Below are 18,261 nucleotides of genomic sequence, written 5' to 3'. Positions count from 1 at the left end.
GGCAGCAGCAGGACGCCGTGCCTGTGCGAGAGCGACGGCGCACAGACGCGTCCCAAACGGCGAGCTTGCGCGCGCGGCGGTGGGAGCGCGATAAAGGCGCCGCGAGGCGCGCGCGCAGCCATTCTTACTCTGACTGCTGCCTCTGGGTCGCTGCTGGGCGAGTCGTGAGCATGTTCATTCAGCTAGTGCGACTACGCTGGGCGCTGCTGCGGCGTCTCCAGCAGCGGCTGCCGGCGCAGACGTTTAAGGCTGAGTCTGGAGCGGAGGTCCTGGCGGGAGGGGCGCGTGATGCGAGCTGGCGGGCGGTGCACGCTGACGCTGCCGTGCGGCGGTGGGCGCGACTGCTCCCAGCCAGGCGGGCCGGCCGTGCATCCATCGCAGCGCCTCACGACCCCGGCCGTGCGCGCCTCCCGTCCTCATCCTCTCCACACACGCAGTCGCCGCTGCCACGTCCCTGCCACGAGCCGCCTCCGCAGCACCTCGGCGCCCACCTCGCCGTCCGCGCTGCCAGGCCCGCGCGCTCGCCGCTGCTCCGTGTGCCGCACCCGCGCGCCGTCGCACCGCGGCCTCCACGTCCGATAGCGCCTCGTCTGCGCTGCTCTAGACGCAGCTGCCTCTCTGCATCGACCTGGATACCCTGGCCACCGCGCATCTCTCGCTTCGCATCTGCACTCCGCGCTCCGCTGGCCGAATCGCTCCAGCAGCAGCGCACATCTGCGCCCATCTGCGGCAGATAGCCGCTGCCTCGCCCAACCGGCGCGCGCTTGCTGCCTCGCAGCGCCCCACTCTCTCGTCCGCGCCTCCAGCGGCCCGCTTTGTTCCCGGCGCAGCCAGCGCCGCGCAACCGTCTCGCACGTAGCAGAAGCCTCGCCGGGCCGCGTAGCAGCGCGGGCAGCGCTCGCCGCACCTCGGCCGCGCGGGCCTCTGCCCTGCCTGCCGCCGCCGCCGCCGCCGTTGCTGCTGCCGCTTCTGCCACTCCTCGCACTCCCCTCTGCGGTCAGCTGCGCCCTCCTCTTCCCTCGCCGCGCGCATGCCCGTGGTGCATGCCTCGGCGCTGGCGGGCGCGTGTGCGGGCCTGGTAAGCAGCATCCTCACCTGTCCGCTCGACGTCGTCAAGACGCGCCTGCAGGCCGCCGGCGCACTGCCGGCACAGCTGTGCGGCGCGCCCAACTTTGGCGCCTCGGGCATCGGCGGCCGCGGTGAGTATGCGCGCCCGAAGCCGGGGGCGCCGGCGCCGCCGCAGCGCGTGCCGGGCGGACTCAATGTTGGGGGTGAGTGGACAATCGGCCCCTTCTCTCAAAGAGGGCCGGCTTCTACTCCTTCCCCTTCGCCGCAAGGCTCTTTTCGTTTCGCATCTTTGTGCTGTGGACCGGCGGCGGACCGTGCTCACGCGCCTTGTCTGCAGCGGTGCTGCGCAAGATCTGGCACGAGGACGGGCCGAAGGGCTTCTACCGCGGCCTGGGCCCGACAATATTCGGCTATCTGCCGACGTGGGCCATCTACTTTACCGTGTACGATGCGTGCAAGAGCGGCTTTGCGCGGAGAGGTGAGTGCTGTTGGTGACGGGCAGCGCCGCGGCGCAGCGCTGACGCTCGGCGCACAGAGAACGCACACGACGACGAGTTTCTCGTGCACATCGCCAGCGCCATGACGGCGGGCGCGGCCAGCACGTGCTGCACGTCGCCGCTCTGGGTTGTCAAGACGCGCTTCATGGTGAGGCGAGCCCTGGCGCGCTCTGCACATGCCAGGCTGCTCACGCTTCTCCACCCGCAGCTGCAGTCGACAAAGGACTCGGACGTCCGGCCATACCGGCATACGGGCGATGCCTTTGTGCAGATATGGCGCACCGAGGGCTTCCGCGGCTTCTACCGCGGCCTGCTGCCGTCGTTGTTTGGCGTGAGCCACGTGGCGATCCAGTTTCCGCTGTACGAGCAGTTCAAGAGCTGGACTAGTGAGTAGGCCGAAGCGCCAAGTGCGCCAGCAGCTGACGTCTATGCCCCACAGTGGACCGAGTAGGCACCGACGAGCTGCAGCCAAGCGTGATCCTCATGTGCTCGAGCAGCGCAAAGATGATCGCCTCAGTGCTCACGTACCCGCACGAGGTGCTGCGGACACGCCTGCAGATGCAGCCGCGCATCGCCGCCGCCGCCAAGGCCGTCGCAGAGGGCACGCCGGTCGCCCCACCGCCGCCGCCGCCGCCAGCAGCAGCAGCGCCGACGCGGCCAGGGCGGCCAGAGAAGGCGCCGGGGCGGGCGCTGCACACGCTCGCCTCGACGCCGCGCGTGCGTGCCGGAGGCGGAGCCACGTCGTCAAGAGGCGCCAGCCGTGGCATCTCGCACATGGGCAACAAGGGCAACGGCGGCCGCTACTCGGGCGTGCTGCAGGCCTGCACGACGATCGCACGCGAGGAGGGCATCCGCGGCTTCTACCGCGGCATGGGTGTCAATCTCGTGCGCACCGTGCCCAGCTCGGCCCTGACGATTCTCACGTGAGTCGCGGCAATGAAGGAGGGGATGTGCCCAGCTGACGCTTTGTATCTGCAGCTACGAGGTGATGATGCAGCACCTCACGGCCGGCGACGATGACGGCGACGCGCACGTGGGCGACACAACGACTGACAGCGACGGCAAGCGGTGATTTGCAGCAGCAGCACAAGCAGCAGCCTCTCCCTCTACAGCACCACATTGATATCTCTCTTCACCATCGTCTCGGACGTCTGCTGATGTGCTGCAGCGGCTTCCTGCGGCCCCTGCAGCTGCCGGGTCGCGGCTGCCGCTCTCGCACTCGTAACTAGGCCTCGTCGTGCCGCCTGCATGTCCTTTGCCTTGCTATCCTGGCCCTCAAGGGCCTTGCCAGGGTCTCGCTGCTCGTCACTGAAAGCGGGCTCGCCTGTTGCCTGAGTCGGCGCACTGACCAGTCCTTGGGACAGCACCTGTCATGCTCACGCTGCGCTGCGCGCTTCTGTGCTCGTCTTGACGCAGCAGCACCACGCCCTTGAAGCTGTTCAGGCGGCAACGCGCACGTCGAGCAAGCACGAAGGGTGGCGCTGCATGCTGAAGATGCTCTCACCGCAGCGGGCACCTGCGGCTGACGTCGCAGTCGGCCTCGGGCGGCGCCGGCGATCTTGGGCTTGCGGCGCACGCGGCGCGGGGCAGGCAGGCCAGCACAGCAAGCGGCGGCAGGGGCGCGGCGAAAGAAAGCTCGGCGCTCGCGGGCGGCGGTGCGTCATCAGCCCGAGGTCCGCCCTGGCGCTCCGTCCGAGCATCCCGTCCTGTCCCCGCACGGCAGCCTCGGAGGCATCGCATCGCTTCATGCACGATGAGAGGGATGCGTCTCGTCGCTCTCTTGGGCTGAGGCGCCGCAGCACTTGCGCCATCGGGAGCCTCAGGGGCCTGATTGCGGGGTCCTCTATAGGTCTTGCCCCTCGCGCGCCGGGCGCAGCCAGCATGATGGCTCGCTGCGACGCACGCTCGCCCCCACATGGCTTGAGATGGACGCTCGGGCGGCTCATGATCGGCGCTCATCTCGCCGCCCACTCCAGCGGTCATCGTTGAGCGTTGAGAGGCCTCTCGGGTGGGGCGCGGGCCGCTCCGGTTCCGCGCCTGCTTCTGGCGCCGACGCCGCCTCGCCGCCGCGTGGAAATTCGCTCGCGACGCCAAGCGGGCAGGCCGTCTGTGTGTGCCAACGCCGAGGCTGCGCGCGGCGCCGAGGCCGAAAGTGCAGGCGCCGCAACGTTGGCTCACCGCCTCACGCACCGCCAGCAAACATTCACCGCCTTCTCTCAGCTCCGTCGCATCCTGGATCACCACCACCACACTGCTGCACGCGCATCACGACTCGCACCGAGACGCACACACATCCTCGCCGTTCATCGCACGACGCATACAACCGCGCCACTACGGCGTCCTCTGCCCATCTTCGCGCCGGCGCCACCATGAACGCCGCCGCATCCAGCAGCAGCCCGGCCGGGCCCTCTGCCGCCGCCGCTGCCTCCTCCTCCACCGCACCGCCGTCGAGCGCACTGCGCCAGCGCCCCGCACACCGCCGCCGCGCCTCGCAGCCGGCCGTGTCGTCGCGCCCGGGCCGCAGCGGCGCCTCGCACGCCGCAGCGCGCGCGCGCTGGGCCGCACGCCTGGAGGAGCCGAGCGACGAGGCGGGCACGAGCGGCAGCAGCAGCGGCGCCAGCAGCAGTGATGAGAGCGACGAGGAGATGTGGGGCGCGCGCCGCAGGAGCATCGACTATGTGAGCAGCAGCGACGCGTGACGGGTGATGTCAGGTGACCGGTGATGCTGGGTGGTGGCGCGCGAGGCTGGGCAGCTCGATGCCTAGGGTCAGCCTCCTGGCATGGCACTGGCGCGCGTGTAGCACTGTATGGGAGCTGCTGTGTCTGCGAGAAATCGCTCTGCTCCGGCTGCCCAGTCGCAGTCCTCCGCCCGCCTTGCCGCACCGTGCTGACACTCGCCTCCAGCTGGACCTCTCGCCGTCGCTGCCCTACACGCTCGTCTCGCTGCGCTCGCACCTGCTCTCGCAGCTGGCCGAGCTCGAGGCGCGCGTGCGCTCCCTCTACCCGGCCGCCGACGGGCCGTCGCTGGCGGCGTCGTTCCTGGCGCAGGCGTCGGCGCTGCGCAACGACGTGCGCCGCCTGGGCACCTTCCTGCCGCGCGTGCCCGCGGCGCTGACGCTACCGCAGGTGCCGTCGCTGCCCGCAGCGCCGACGTGGGACATGGCCGAGCTGGCCGCGGCGTGGGAGACGCTCTCTTTCCAGCTGCCGTCGGGCGGCGGCGACATGTTGGCGTCGCTGCGTGCGCGCTTCGAGGGCTGCCAGGATGCCTATGCGGCACTGACGCTGCCCGACTTCTTCGGCGCCTCGACGCGCGCCGCGTTCGACGAGGGCATGATGAGCCCCGCGGCGGCGCACTTTGAGGCGCTCGTCGCCAAGGTCAAGGCCACGGGCGAGGACGTGCGCGCCAAGGGCCATGCCCGCGCCTCGTCCGTCGCCAAGGCCGCGCGTGACGCCGAGGACCGCCTCTACCAGGCCGCGCTCGAGCTCGCGGGGCAGGGCCAGAAGCTGATCCGCTACGAGCACCTGCCGGAGCTGTGGAAGAACAACTCGCACATTGTGAGTGCAGCGCAGAACAGCGCGCCGGCCGCGGCGCTCATCACTCTCCTCGCAGCTGTCCGGCTACCGCTTCATCCCCAAGTCGAACCTCTCTGCGCTGCTGCGCTCCACGTTCCAGATCCACAACGAGACGGGCAACATCCACTCGCACCTGCTCGGCGCCATCATCATCCTGCCGCTCTTCTGGCCGAGTAAGGGCCTCGACCCGGACACGACGCCCATGGACCGCCTCGTGCAGACCGTGTACCTCGTCGCGGCGCTCAAGTGCCTCGTGCTCAGCGTCAGCTGGCACGTCATGGCCGGCTGTGCCGACGCCTGCTGGTTCGAGCGCTTCGCGTGCGTCGACTACACGGGCATCGCCTGGCTCGTGGCCGCGAGCGTGTGGACGCTGGTGTACAACGGAGTGAGCACGGAGAGCGTCCTCTACGGCAGTGCCCAGCTGACACGCTCCACGCAGTTCTACTGCCAGCCGAATCTGGCGCTCTTCTACAGCATCACGACGTTCCTCGTTGGCCTGATGGGCGCGACCGTGCCGTGGGCGGCCTGGTTCAACCAGCGGCAGAACAAGGGCCTGCGCATCTGCGTCTTCCTCGCCATGTGCTTCACTGGCCTGGCGCCCTTTACGCACGCCGCCTACGAGCACGGCCTGCTCAAGACGGTGCTCTTCTTCCAGCCCATCGTGCCCAGCCTGCTCTGCTACATCGGCGGCCTGGTGTTCTACGCCTTCCAGTTTCCCGAGAGCATCGCGCCTGGCCGCTTCGACACGTGGGGCCATGCTCACCAGATCTGGCACGTGAGTGTGCTGCCTGTGCCGCGCCAGACCTGTCGCTCATACCTCCTCCAGCTGGCCATCGTCGGCGCGATCCTGCTGCACTACCGCGCCGCGCTCATCTTCCACGAGAATCGCTTCGACTTCAGCTGCGCCGCGACGCCGTCGCCGACGCTCAGCACGCACGCCTCGGCGCTGCTCGAGGCCGCCGGCGGCCTCACGGGCATCTACGGCCTCGGCGCCGCCGACGACCGCGTGCTCGGCTGGCGTCGCGCCATCGGGCGCCTCGGCAACGGCGCCGTCGGCACGGCGTGGAACCGCCTCGTTGACTGGACGCAGACGTGGTAGCCCCGTCGCCCCCTTTCTGCACTGCTTCGTCCCGGACCGCACATACCGTCACCTTCCCATACAGACGCGCGCATTCACATAGACTGCCATTTCGCCGCCGTGTGTGTCGTACTGGCAGGTGCGAGCACGAGGGTTGGCGCAGGCTGAGTGATGCTGTCAGGGCTTATGGATCCCGTGCGTGCCGTCGTCAACACCGCAGCCACAGCATCACTCTGGCACACTCTACTGCATGCTGAGTGCGCATGCTGCAGTTCTGTCGAGACACTGCGGCACGGATGATGCTGGCGGCAACAGGCGCTGGGCCTCCGCTCTGCACAAGGGCTCAGGGAGGCCTCGTAGCGCAAGACACGGGTCGCTTTGCTCCCTGTGGTGCGGGGGTCTGTGTCAGGCTTGTGTATGCAACCCGGCGGAACCCGGCTTAGCGGGGTTGTATGGTCCAGTGGTTACGACGTCAGATTCTGATTACGAATCTACGCATGCTTTGCGTTCTGAAGATCATGGTTCGATTCCGTGTACGACCTTCCTTTTTGCTTTTGGCCCACCTGACTTTAGCCCTCCTTTTTGCACCTTGGCCTCGGGGTCCCGCTGCGCCGTCTAAGCTCCACTGCTTGACTCCTGCGGGCCAGCGGGAGGCTTGGGTCGTTGTCCGGCATGCTGTGAGGTGTGCTGGAGCGCTGTAGAAGGGCTCGCCGACGGGGCCATTTGCGACCTTGTTGGCACCGGATCTCGGGAGTGACGCGCCCCGCACGCCGCGCCTTGGCTGTGCTGCCGCTGTCACCTGTCACTTGCTTCCCACCCCTCACCCCCATGTCGCTCTCCTCTCCGGCACCGGGCCAGGGTGCCGCGGGCGCGCCACCACGGCCCGTCTCTGCGCTCTTCGATGCGCCGGGCGCGCACGAGGAGCGGCGTGTCAAGAAGGCCGGCATGCTGCGGCTGCCCGGCGGCACCCCGGTGCGTGCAGCAGAGGCGCCCCGGCATTGCCCAGCACTCACCCCGGCCACAGGCGCTCGTCGCGTTTGGCATCTCGCTCGTCGCCTTCACCGTGCAGACCGAGGCGGCGCAGTACGTGCAGCAGGGCCTCGGCTACCGCAAGCCGTTCCTGTCGCTGTGAGTGTGCGCCGAGTCGCGAGCCGCCGCAGCGGGCACTGACACACACGCAGCTACCTGGGCCACTCGTCGTTCCTCTCGCTGCTGCCGCTGCATCTCCTCTACCTGCGCCTGCGCCACCCGTCGCTGCCCCTCTCGCACCACCTGCACCTCATCGCGCAGAACCTGCACTGGCAGCTCTCGCCGCGCACGACGAGCCTGCCGCCGACGGCCGAACGCGTGCGCCGGCGCCTCAGCAGCATCGGCAGCCTGGGCCGCAGCAGCATCGCCTCGGACGAGGGCGGCTGGGCCGTCGAGGCGGCGCGCGAGCCCCGCGAGCGCGCTGCGCCGCGCTACGACGGCTGGCTGCAGGAGACGTGCGGCTTCGATCCGTTCCGCCTGCTGGGCTTACTCGCCGTGCTGACCGTGGGCATCACCGTGCCGGCCCTGAGCTGGTGAGTGGGTGGAGGTGGGCATCTGTAGAGCGGCGGGCTGCTCAATGCGCTGAGCGCGCTGCTGCACATGAGCTGACGCTGGCCTGGCACAGGTACTCTGCCGGTGAGCATCGCTTTACTGGCCCACGACTCGCACTCGTGCTCACCCCTCACAGTGCCGCTGACGACCATGGCGGACGTCACGACCATCTACAACACGTATGCCGTATGGGCGCTCGTATTTTCGATCTATTTCCTCGGCGAGAAGTGGGAGCGGGTCAGTCTTGCTGCTCGCGCTGCGAGACTCTCACTCCTCTGACACGTTCCCTGGCAGCGGAAAGTGCTCGCAGTGCTCCTGGCCGTCGGCGGCGTGGTGCTCGTCGCATACGGAGGCGCCGAGCACCGGCGCCGGCTACGCGAGCCCGATCCGGTATACGGCAAGCCCGGCGACAACTCGACTACCACCGTGGCAGCTCGGAGTCTCTACGCTTCGCTGCTCTCGCGAGCTGAAGAGGCGCCAACCGACGATGACGCTACGCGGAAAGGCAGCAATCCCGTGCTGGGCGCACTGCTCAGCTTCGTCGGCGCAATGACCATGGCGGGGTATGAGATGGCCTTTGCGCTGCTGGGCAAGCTTCCCGACGAGGCTGCGCAGGCAGCGCGGTATGCCGCACGCGCGGCCCGACGACCGACGGCGCGCGGCAGCGTCGTCGAGTACTCGGAGAGCGAGGGGCTGCTCGATGGGCAAGAGGAGCAGCACGTCATCGGCGACGACGCAGATGAGAGCTTTGGCGCTGCATCGCCCGCCAAGCCAGATCGCCCTCGCAAGCTGGGACACCTGGACGCGGCGCGCGTGTCGACGCAGCGCGTGGATGACGAAGACTCGCAGAGCGAGACGAGCAGCACCGTCGACGGCGCCAGTGCCAGCTCGATCTCTGACGACGAAGTGGAAGAGGTGCAGCGCGGCAGCACGCGCCTCAGCCGCGCTCGCTCCGCTGCCACGCTGCCGTCTGCCGCTCGCAAGACTCGGCCGTCGGTCGTCGGCGTGTTCGACCAAGATGGAGGTCCTGCTGCTCCGCCGTCGCCGAGACCAGTGCGGCACAGGAGCGACTCGGTCACAGAGTGGATCCCGCCGCCACTTCCGTTTGGTCTGCACGCCAATCTCATGACCGCCGGCATCGGCGGCACAACGCTGCTGTGTCTCTGGGTCGGCATCGTGCGTGCTAGCCGAGCTTGAGGCCGTCCGCAAGCTGACACCTTGCACAGCCCATCGCCCACACGCTCGGCTGGGAGACGTTTGAGCTGCCGCACAACTGGACGACGGTCGGCTGCCTGCTCCTCGTGATGGGCATGGGCGTCATCTTCAACTCCTGCTTCAGTGAGCACGCTCGAGTGCAGCCCGTGTCGCGCCTCTCTGACACGCTCGGCAGTGATCCTCCTCGCGCTGTGGGGCCCCGTGCTGGCAAGTGTCTCGTGCTTGCTGACGACTGTGCTAGGTGAGCGCGACCAGCGCCTCCAAAGACCGCACGCTTACGCTGCAGCAGTCTTCTTTGCGGACCTGGCGCTCGGACACGAGTTCCGCTGGATCAGCTTGCTCGGCTGCGTCACGATTGCGGCCGGCTTTGGCGTGCTGGCGTCGGGCGACAGCATGGCGCCCCATTGATGCGAGACGTGTGTTCCTCCCCTGTATTTCTAGAACGCTGCCGCATGGCACTGCACGCTATTCACGAGAACGGCCTGATGATTAGAGGATCCATAAGAGACATCAGCGAGAGGATGAAGGTACCGCTCTCTATTCGTCGCCGCGCTCGAGCGCCGCGAGCTCCTCGGCACTGGCGAAGAAGCCGCTGTCGAGCTGAGACAGGATGTCAACACCGCTCGCGCGTGACGGGTCTGCTTTACACTCACATCCTCGAGCTCCGCGGCGCCCTCCTCGCCCGCCGCCAAGATGCGCACGGCATGCTCGTCGTTCTCATCGTCAAAGCGAAAGAGGTCTTCCTGCAGTGCCAGTCTCTGCCGCTTGCGCGGGATCGGCGAAGGCGTCGCTGCCGAGCTCGCTGCAGCGTGCGAGCTGGGTGCCTCTAGCTTGCTCCCGCTGCTTCGTGCGGCGACTGCCTCGTCTTCGTCGGAGCAGCCAGAGTCCGGCGGCTCGAAGTCGGTCCACTCGCTGCGCGGCAGGGCCGGCATGCGCGCTCCTTCCACAGCCAGTCTGGACACGGAGCCGTCAGTGAGCATGCGATGCAAACAGTGCCGCGCTAAACACTCACCGATCCGCCGCTTCATTGCCCACATGCCCAGCATGGCCCTTGACGTAGATGAGATTCGGGCGCGGCACGTGCTTGCGCAGTTCGCGCTCGAGCAGCCGGATCAGGTCCTTGTTCAGCACGGCGGCTGCATTGGAGGTGCGCCAGCCGCGGCGGCGCCAGCCTTGCTGCCACTCCTGTATGGCTGGAGGCGCAGCGAGGTGAGCTGATGGCCTCATGCTGCATGCGGGAGAGACCCACCCTTGACAGAGTACTGGCTGTCGGTGTAGATCTGCAGCTGTGCGCCCGTCATCGGACACAGTTGACAGGCACGGATGATGGCCTGTCGCGCGAGCGTGCTTAGCACACCTCTCTCCTTCTGGCTTGCACGCAACTCACCGTCAGCTCGGCGCGGTTGTTCGTCTGCGTCTCGCCCGCAAGACGTCCGGCGCGATTAAGGTGCTGCAGCTCTGGGTCTTCGAACCACACGCCCCAGCCGGCCTTTGCGCTGGCCTTGCCGTTGCCGGCCGAGGCGCCGTCAGTGTAGACGTTGATCACGCGTGCGCCGCTCGAAGAGGCATGCGTACTCGACGATGGCCTCGAGCTGGAAGCGCTAGACTCGGCTGCCTTTGTCTTGGTAGCTGCGGGTGCGGCGGCAGCCTTGCGCTTGACGGGCACAGTGATGACGGACGATGAGCTCGCCGGCGGTGCTGTCGCCGCGGCAGCGCCGTTGTCGCGCAGGAAGGCCTGCGCCTCGGGCAGCGCGGGAAACGACTGGTACTTGGCGCCCGAGAAGCCCTTGACCTCTGTGCGAGCGCAGTTCAGCGCACAATCTGCAGCGACAGGCAGCGATGCCAGCTACACACGCTGCTCGCACTCGGCCCAGCTGTTGTAGAGGCCGGGCGTGCGGCCGCGCGCCACGGCGTAGAAGGAGGCCTTCTTGGGCATGCTGCCGCTGCGCCAGACGTCGGCGTTGCCTGCACCTGCACTGAGCAACGCGGGCCGCGAGACCAGTGGCAGGTGCAGAGCACGCACAGGCGCGGCAGCTCGGAGCAGACGGACGGCGAACAGCGTTGCGGGCGACGAGGTGGACTTGCGTGCTGTGATGGCGAGAGGCGAGAAGCAGCGCCGCCGTGGGTGGGAATATCCGGAGAGGAGCGGCTCCGCGGATCTTGAGCCGCACTCTGCGGCTGCATGTGATCGGCGACTCAGACTGGCCCTCCACGACGGCGTGCCGCTTAGCGTGGCGGGCCGGACTTTGGACGTGCCCGGGCCGGCGGGCGGCAGCGCAGCGAAAGTCAGCCCATGATTTGGCGCGTGACGCTGAATCGCCGCCTCCGGAGGGCGGGGACCGTGAATGGGCACGGAGATGGGACAAGGAGGCAATGCTGCGTATGCCCCGTGCTTCCTCACCACATCATCCTCCAGCGCAACCTCAACCTAGACTCAACCTGTTGCGCCTCGCCTCGCGCCCGCTAGCCCGTGCCGCATACACCCCACCGCACACACGCCTCTTCAGCATGGTCTCCTTCTACGACCTCAAGGCCCAGCGCCCCAAGGGCACCGAGCTCGAGTTCGGCGAGCTCAAGGGCAAGGTCGTGCTCATTGTCAACACCGCCAGCAAGTGAGTGGCGCCGCCGTGCTGGCTGCCGGGCCGGAGTGCTGACGCCCGTCTTGCAGGTGCGGCTTCACTCCGCAGTGTGCGTGCGGCGAGCCCTCGTATCGCAGCCGGGCTGGATGCTGATTCCTGTTCTGCAGTCGAGGAGCTGGAGGAGCTGCACAAGAAGTACGCCGACAAGGGCCTCAAGGTCATTGGCTGTGAGCAGTGTGCCGGCGAGCGAGGGTAGAGTGCAGGCCTGACTAGGTGTCCCGTGCGCAGTCCCGTGCAACCAGTTTGCTGGCCAGGACCCGGGAGATGATGATGCCATCGGCTCGTTCTGCCAGAAGGTGAGTCTCGCCCGGCTCTGCTGTTGGCAAGACGATGCTTGCGCGGGAGAGCACGAGTCGCGAGTTGGAGGACGCCAGCTGATGCGCGCGGCGGCAGAACTACGGCGTCAGCTTTGACATCATGGCCAAGTCGGACGTGAACGGCGCCAACACCAACGAGGTGTTCAAGTACCTGAAGAAGGAGAAGGGCGGCCTGCTCGGCACCTCGTCGATCAAGTGGAACTTCAGCAGTGAGTCTCGCGTGGCAAGCGTCGAGCTTGCGCGTTGCTGACGCGCTGGGCACTGCAGAGTTCCTGATCGATGCCAACGGCAAGGTCGTCGAGCGCTACTCGCCCACGACGAAGCCGGCGTCGATTGCGCCGCGCATCGAGGAGCTGCTCGCCGCGGCCAGCCCGGCAGAGGGCGAGCAGAAGTCGGCGCTGTAAAGTGCGCCGGGTTCTTCCTCCTCTCCGCTCGACATCTTCGCTTCTCTCCGCCACGTATAGCGGCAGCATACCTCTCCCCTCGCTGCGACTTGGCGCGCCTCCTTACTGCTACTCCAAATCTAGCTTTAATCGTGCCTCATCGGCCTGACAAGAGTGGATACGCGTGTGGGCTGGAGCAGCGTGCATGACGCCGTCTTCGAGGCGGCAGCTTCGAACCGCGACAAGCGCTGTGATTGGTCTGAGTGAAGCGCATCGATTGCTAGCAGCGTCCCGTCGTGGCAATTGGAAAAGTAGTGCAACCAGCTCCAGCGGCTCGTCCCTCCCATCTCCCAGCCTGTGCCTCTCTGTCCTTCAAGCGCGCTCACCAGCCGCCGCCGCTCTTCTCGACGGGCACCGTGCGCCGCTCGTCGCGGCGTGCGCTCTGCTCCTTGGCCTGCGAGCCGACGGGGTCGTGCTTCGAGGCCTCCTCAACAATGTCCGTGAAGGCGTTCGTCATGCGCGCATCCTTGACGCCGGCGCACACGTCGAGGAACTCCCTGCAAGCGTGAGCCGCGTGTCAGCGCGGAGGGCGGGGAGCATCTGCAGTCAGGGGACGTACTCGAAGTGCAGCTGGCCCGACTTGGCAGAGTCGACCTCCGAGAGAATGCCCGAGATCGTCTCGTCGCGCACGTCCTGCATCGCGCGCATTAGCAGCTGCTCGGGTGCGTACCATAGCGCTCGTGCTTACCTTGTAGCCCAGGCGTGAGAGCACCTCCTTGAGGTCGCGCGAGTCGACCTTGCCGTCGGCATTGACGTCGAGCGAGTTGAAGCGCTTGCGCAGGTCAGTCAGCTCCTCGCTCGACTGTGCGGAGAGAGCGTCAGCTACAGGAGAGTGCGCGAGGCAGATTGGTGCTCACGAAAGTGGCGCGCGAGAGCAGCGTGGCCTGCTGGTCGTTGGAGTCGAGGCTGCCGGCCGAGGCGAGGTGCGAGAAGGAGGCGCTCTTCTTGCCCTCGGCCACCTTGCGCATCTCGTCGAGGCTCACGCCCTTGAGCTGCTCGAGGCGCGCAGGCTGGATGCCCATCGAGCCGAGGAACTCGATGCCCTCCTTGTACTCGCGCTCCTTGCGCTTGGCGTCCCAGCCCAGCTCCTCGGCCATGAGGTCGATGATGCGCGGCATGGCCTGCACCGTCGCCTCGGCGTTGAGGAAGGAGAGACGCGTGCGGCGCGCGATGAAGTCGGGCACCGTGGCGGCGTACTCGGAGCGGCAGGCGTAGCGCACCTCGGCCTCGATGTACGGGTAGAGCGGGTCGATGCGCTTGCCGTGCACCGGCCAGCGGCGGCCCGTGGCCTCGGTGATGCTGCACACGCTCCAGGCGCGGTCGCCGTACGTGGCGGAGAGGTGGCGCGCCACGTCCGTCTCGAGGCCGAAGCGCTGCAGCAGCTTGACGTACATCGTCTTGCTCCAGCCGTGGCTGCCGAGCAGGCGCGTCTCCTTGGTGACGCAGCCGCGCACCGGCTTCAGGCCGAACGACTCGATGGCCTTGTCCACCGTCTGCTCGGCCATCTCGCGGTACGTCGTCCACTTGCCGCCGGCAATCGTGAGCAGGCCGCTGTCGGAGACGTTGATCATGTGGTTGCGCACGAGCGACTGCGTGTCCTTCGCGTCGGGGTCCTTAACCAGCGGGCGCAGGCCGCTCCAGGCGCTCAGCACGTCGCCGCGGCGGACCTTAATGTCGGGCGAAAGGTAGTTGCGCACCTCGTCGAGGATCCACTGGATCTCCTCCTCCTTGGGGTGCGGGTGTGCCTCGACGGGCGCGGCCGTGTCGGTGGTGCCGGCAATCGTGTTGCCTTGCCACGGCAGGAAGAAGATGACACGTCCGTCGGACGTCTGCGGGTCAATCAGACCCATGTCGCGCGGCGAGTAGTAGCCCGGCAGCGTGATGTGCACGCCCGAGGACGGCGCCACAATCTCCTGCGCGGTGGGCTGGTCCATCTTGCGCAGCGCGTCCGAGAAGGGACCGGTGGCGTTGATCACGCCCTGTCACGAGCAGTCAGCACGAAATTCTAGCCACTCGTGGCGCGCAGCTCACCTTGCACTTGACGTCCCACTCGTCGCCTGTGAGCACGTCGCGCAGGCGTGCGCCGCAGATCTGGTCCGGCTTGCCCTCGACCTTCTTCTTGTGCAGCGCCGTCACCTCGGTGTGGTTGGCCACGACGGCGCCGTGGTGCACGGCCGTGAGGGCGAGGGCGACGTTCATGCGCGTGTCGTTGTGCTGGCCGTCGTAGTACACCACGGCGCCGGCAAGGCCCTGTGCCTTGAGCATTGGGAAGGCTTCGAGCGCCTTGCCGCGGCTGAGCACGTAGGACGACTCCATGTTCTCCGAGCCGGCGAGCATGTCGTACATCTTCGTGCCGGCCCAGTAGTACGGCACCTGCCACCAGCTGTGGAGGTGTGTGAGTGGTGCAGTGCTACATGTGTGCGATTGCGCTCACCGGTAGACGGGCAGCATGATCGGCAGGTGCTCGGAGAGGTACGGCGCAATGTGCAGGAACGTCTTGCGCTCGTGCAGCGCCTCGCGCACCATCTTGTACTGGTCGTAGTCGAGCTCAAAGACGGCCTTCTGCAGGTAGCGCACGCCGCCGTGGATGAGCTTGGTGCTCTTCGACGAGGTGCCTGTCGGCGGCAGAGGTCAGCGTGAGCCGCACAGCCTGGCATAGACGCCACGCACCCGCGCCAAAGTCGTCGCGCTCCACCATCGCCACGCTGAGGCCGCGCGTGGTGGCATCAACGGCGACACCTGCGCCCGTGGCGCCACCGCCGACGATCAGCAGGTCGAAGCCCTCGCCGTCCTCGTTGCCGTCGCGGCCCATGGCCTTGCCGCCGCTGTCGGCGCGCGCGGCGGGGCTGGGCGTGGAGCTCTGCGCGTCCTTGGCGGGCGTGCCGAGCGACAGGTTGTCCTCGCTGGAGCGCGCCGCATCGGGGCGCAGGCCGGCGGCCGACGACGCCTTGAGCGCGGCGAGCATCTGGGCGCGCGTGGGCGGCGACCAGAGCGGGTGCGGGCGCACGTCGCCCTTGACGCCCTGCCGCACCTCGCGCTCGTCGGCGTGCGCCGTGCCCATCGTCAGCGCCGCCGCAGCGGCGGCAAGCGCCAGGCCACCGGCGCCGCCGTAGTAGAGCACGCGCCGCGAGCGGGCGCTGGGGCCAGCAGCAGCGTTGGAGCTGGCATGGCGCACGCCGGCACGCGGCACGGCGGCGACGGAGCGGCGCAGCATGGCACGCGCGTAGTCGGGGGCAGGGATGTGGAGGCGGCGGCGGAGTGCACGCGCAGCGGGCAGCGGCGGCGGCGAAGGCGGCGCTGGGGGCGCTACGAGCAGCAGCCACGGATGAGCACAGAGGAGTGCGGGAGGTGCTGCAAGCTGGGTGCCGGGAGCGCACGCAGGTGGTGGTGGGTGGTGACGACGAGCCGGAGCGAGCGTCGACGGCCGGCGCGATGCATCGGCGGCGCCGCTCAGCAGCAGCCAAGCATGGCGCATGCGCCGCACGCGGTTCATGCGCGCGTGCGCTCGCAGCAGCGCGCAGGTGCAGCAGACAGACCCTCGGCGGCGCCCTCGCAGCCGGCCCGGTTCAGCCGAGGCGGAGCGGCAGCCATGCTGCGCCTGTCGTCGTCGCAAATCTCACGCATGCCGCTTCGCACCGCTGCTGCGCCGATGCCGGCTGAAGACACCGCCGCGCTGCTGACGCTTGATAGAGCGGGAGAGACAGCAGAGCCGCGGCGGATGCGTGTGGCCGGCCGCGAGCGCCGCGCCAGGCTAGGCACGCTCACGTCACCGCGCCGGCGTGCCCGATGCCGCCCTGTCGCGAAACTTGCCGCTGCGAACTGCCGCTGCATCTCGTTCTGCTGCAGCTCACGCTTGGCAGGTGGCCCTCCCAGCGCTGGCGGATCCTCCGTCCGAGCTCGCAGCGACCTCGCACCGCATCTCGCGGCGGCGCCGTCGCTGCCCCGAGCCCCCAAGAGCCCTTGCTACACGCTGCGCAGAAAGATGGGCGAGGCCACCACGCTCGCGGCGCATTGTTGTCGCAGCGGAGGAGCATCGCCATCGCGATGAGCTTGGCGCCCAGTGAAGAGCATTTCTGCGTCGCTCGACGCCGAGACGACTTCGTGCTGCACACCCCTTGCCACCAAAGAAGCAGCTGAGAAGGTGGATGCAGCGTCGGAGAGGAGCGGCGCTGCTGTGGGAGCGGCGCGGCGCGCGGCGGCAGGGCTGGGCTGCGGCGACGCGCTGCAGCAGTCACGTGCTGCGGCCCTTCCTCGCGCGCGGGAGCGACTGCGGCGCCGCGTGAGCCGACTGCCGCCGCCGCCGCCGTTGCTTCTGGCGCGCCGGCTGGCTGGCTGCCGCCGCTGCGTCCGTCCAGCCGGCCTACCACGACCTCCTCCTCCCTCTCACCCTCTCCGACCTCAAGACTTCGTGCGTGCCGCCGCTGCCGCACACGCGTGCATCGAGACCGCCCGACTGACCTCTGTTTCTGTCTCTCTGCTTGCCGCACACAGCATTCATCATGGGTGTCCGTGACGTTCCCGCCGACTCCTTCATCACGGCCTACGCCAACCACCTCAAGCGCTCCGGCAAGGTGAGGCGCGGCGGCCGTGGACATGCTGGAGGACGGCAATGCTGCTGCGTTGGTGGGAGACGGGCAGATGACGTGGTGCAGGCACAGTGATGCTGTGCTGGAGTAGCGTCAGGAGGACGGAAGGGCGAGCGCGGCCGGTGAGCAGGACACGCGCGCGAACAGCCTGCTGACATCCTCCATCGCCTCTCTCTCTTTCCCTCGCCGCTCTGCTCGTTGCTCTGCCTCTCTCGTTGCTCTTGCTGCTGGGTTGGGTCTGGAATTAGCTTGAGGTGCCCACCTGGGTGGACATCGTCAAGACGGGCGCCTACAAGGAGCAGGCCCCGTACGACCCTGACTGGTTCTACGTGCGCGCTGGTGAGTACTCGCTGCGAGTCTGATTGAGCTGCGACGGAGCGAAAGTGCATAGATGCGAGGCGCCGGGTGGCAGAAGCTTGGTGCAGCCAGGAGGGCGCGGCGGATGTGTCTGGCATGTAGATGTATGGCGCAGCACTCAAGCGTGAGGCTCGGCGTGCGGCAGGTCTGCTTGACTGTTCCGTCGCACGAGCTGGCATGCTGTCGCCTCGATTTCGCGGTACAGGCATGCTGCGACGATCTGCGCGTCACGTCCTGTCGAAGGCGCCGATGGCCGGCAGCTGTGCTGTGCGACTTTAACGGGCGCTGGCGTCACAAGGGTCGACTTGAGTGCCGACCTTCAGGCGGTAGGGAGACCAGGCAGAGCTGACGCGTCATTTACCCTGCAGCTGCCCTGGCCCGCCACGTCTACCTGCGCAAGGCCGTCGGCATCGGCGCCCTGCAGAAGTACCACGGCGGCCCGAAGAACCGCGGCTTCCGCCCCCAGCGGCACGCCGAGGCCTCGGGCTCGGTGCAGCGCAAGGCTGTGCAGGGCCTCGAGGGCATCGGAGTGCTCGAGAAGGACCCCAAGGGCGGCCGCCGCATCTCCGTCGACGGCATGCGTGACCTGGACCGCATCGCCACCGCCGTGCTCGAGAGCATGCGCGAGGAGGAGGACGAGGACGAGGAGGAGGACGACGAGGACGACGAGGCCGAGGACGAGGACGACGAGTAAAAGCGACGCGGCGCACACTTCACTTCATTCACCGCTCGCGCGCAATCTCATGCATCCCTTCTAGGCACACCGTGCGGCGTGTGTCTTGCCTGCGACGAAGCAGGCTTGCGTGGTGTTCTGGTTGGCAGAGGGAAGCCGAGCGTGTGCTATCAGTCGCGTAGGCGCCGTCGTGTCCGAATTGCTCTCTCCCGCTGACGAGGATGAGATGTCTCA

The 18,261-nt window shown here is 67.9% G+C and overlaps 9 protein-coding genes and 1 non-coding gene across 10 annotated transcripts; 6 read left to right on the top strand and 4 right to left on the bottom strand.

The window, feature by feature from the left end:
* Window positions 1–1,030: 1,030 nt before the first annotated feature.
* Window positions 1,031–2,637, top strand: FA09DRAFT_324164 (mitochondrial carrier; the record flags this gene model as incomplete). The annotated part of the gene is made up of 5 exons (XM_025741120.1): window positions 1,031–1,271; window positions 1,406–1,546; window positions 1,604–1,951; window positions 2,005–2,488; window positions 2,544–2,637. The coding sequence occupies 5 exons, from the start codon at window positions 1,031–1,033 to the stop codon at window positions 2,635–2,637; spliced, it is 1,308 nt and encodes a 435-aa protein (XP_025601634.1).
* A 111-nt stretch (window positions 2,638–2,748) lies between these two features.
* On the bottom strand, window positions 2,749–3,641 carry FA09DRAFT_11648 (hypothetical protein). Its single transcript, XM_025739015.1, has one exon. It carries the CDS (start codon window positions 3,509–3,511, stop codon window positions 3,005–3,007), a length of 507 nt encoding a protein of 168 aa, XP_025601633.1. The 5' UTR covers window positions 3,512–3,641; the 3' UTR covers window positions 2,749–3,004.
* Window positions 3,642–4,086: 445 nt separating this feature from the next.
* Window positions 4,087–6,677, top strand: FA09DRAFT_303551 (HlyIII-domain-containing protein). The gene is made up of 4 exons (XM_025740445.1): window positions 4,087–5,120; window positions 5,176–5,523; window positions 5,578–5,913; window positions 5,965–6,677. The coding sequence occupies exons 1-4, from the start codon at window positions 4,323–4,325 to the stop codon at window positions 6,235–6,237; spliced, it is 1,755 nt and encodes a 584-aa protein (XP_025601632.1). The 5' UTR covers window positions 4,087–4,322; the 3' UTR covers window positions 6,238–6,677.
* Window positions 6,663–6,758, top strand: FA09DRAFT_t5. The gene has a single exon. It is a non-coding gene; the product is annotated as a tRNA-Gln (tRNA).
* A 286-nt stretch (window positions 6,759–7,044) lies between these two features.
* FA09DRAFT_335967 (hypothetical protein) lies at window positions 7,045–9,420 on the top strand (the record flags this gene model as incomplete). The annotated part of the gene is made up of 9 exons (XM_025743815.1): window positions 7,045–7,188; window positions 7,241–7,344; window positions 7,398–7,778; window positions 7,871–7,881; window positions 7,934–8,034; window positions 8,092–8,973; window positions 9,024–9,135; window positions 9,188–9,253; window positions 9,302–9,420. 9 exons carry the CDS (start codon window positions 7,045–7,047, stop codon window positions 9,418–9,420), a joined length of 1,920 nt encoding a protein of 639 aa, XP_025601631.1.
* On the bottom strand, window positions 9,222–10,169 carry FA09DRAFT_11571 (hypothetical protein). The gene is made up of 2 exons (XM_025739013.1): window positions 10,025–10,169; window positions 9,222–9,975 (listed from the first exon to the last, which is right to left on the bottom strand). Exon 2 carries the CDS (start codon window positions 9,942–9,944, stop codon window positions 9,450–9,452), a length of 495 nt encoding a protein of 164 aa, XP_025601630.1. The 5' UTR covers window positions 9,945–9,975; window positions 10,025–10,169; the 3' UTR covers window positions 9,222–9,449.
* FA09DRAFT_292579 (ribonuclease H-like protein) lies at window positions 10,021–10,561 on the bottom strand (the record flags this gene model as incomplete). Its single annotated transcript, XM_025740011.1, has 3 exons — window positions 10,021–10,205; window positions 10,262–10,343; window positions 10,400–10,561. Coding segments are annotated over 3 exons (429 nt in total), but the record flags the coding sequence as incomplete, so codon positions are not given.
* Window positions 10,562–11,520: 959 nt separating this feature from the next.
* Window positions 11,521–12,678, top strand: FA09DRAFT_314101 (glutathione peroxidase; the record flags this gene model as incomplete). Its single annotated transcript, XM_025740748.1, has 6 exons — window positions 11,521–11,624; window positions 11,681–11,700; window positions 11,759–11,818; window positions 11,880–11,947; window positions 12,045–12,177; window positions 12,236–12,678. The coding sequence occupies 6 exons, from the start codon at window positions 11,521–11,523 to the stop codon at window positions 12,370–12,372; spliced, it is 522 nt and encodes a 173-aa protein (XP_025601628.1). The 3' UTR covers window positions 12,373–12,678.
* On the bottom strand, window positions 12,599–15,754 carry FA09DRAFT_303543 (DAO-domain-containing protein). Its single transcript, XM_025740444.1, has 7 exons — window positions 15,082–15,754; window positions 14,846–15,026; window positions 14,443–14,794; window positions 13,269–14,390; window positions 13,100–13,213; window positions 12,971–13,044; window positions 12,599–12,908 (listed from the first exon to the last, which is right to left on the bottom strand). Exons 1-7 carry the CDS (start codon window positions 15,623–15,625, stop codon window positions 12,734–12,736), a joined length of 2,562 nt encoding a protein of 853 aa, XP_025601627.1. The 5' UTR covers window positions 15,626–15,754; the 3' UTR covers window positions 12,599–12,733.
* Window positions 15,755–16,775: 1,021 nt separating this feature from the next.
* On the top strand, window positions 16,776–18,088 carry FA09DRAFT_327289 (putative RPS19B-ribosomal protein S19.e, cytosolic). Its single transcript, XM_025741356.1, has 4 exons — window positions 16,776–16,819; window positions 16,903–16,982; window positions 17,246–17,336; window positions 17,723–18,088. Exons 2-4 carry the CDS (start codon window positions 16,911–16,913, stop codon window positions 18,046–18,048), a joined length of 489 nt encoding a protein of 162 aa, XP_025601626.1. The 5' UTR covers window positions 16,776–16,819; window positions 16,903–16,910; the 3' UTR covers window positions 18,049–18,088.
* The last annotated feature ends 173 nt before the right edge of the window (window positions 18,089–18,261 follow it).

Source organism: Tilletiopsis washingtonensis (genome assembly GCF_003144115.1).
Source record: "Tilletiopsis washingtonensis strain MCA 4186 unplaced genomic scaffold FA09scaffold_1, whole genome shotgun sequence".
Classification (NCBI taxonomy): domain Eukaryota; kingdom Fungi; phylum Basidiomycota; class Exobasidiomycetes; order Entylomatales; genus Tilletiopsis; species Tilletiopsis washingtonensis.
The sequence above is the reverse complement of the archived record's forward strand: the minus strand, read 5'-3'. Positions and strand labels throughout refer to the sequence as shown.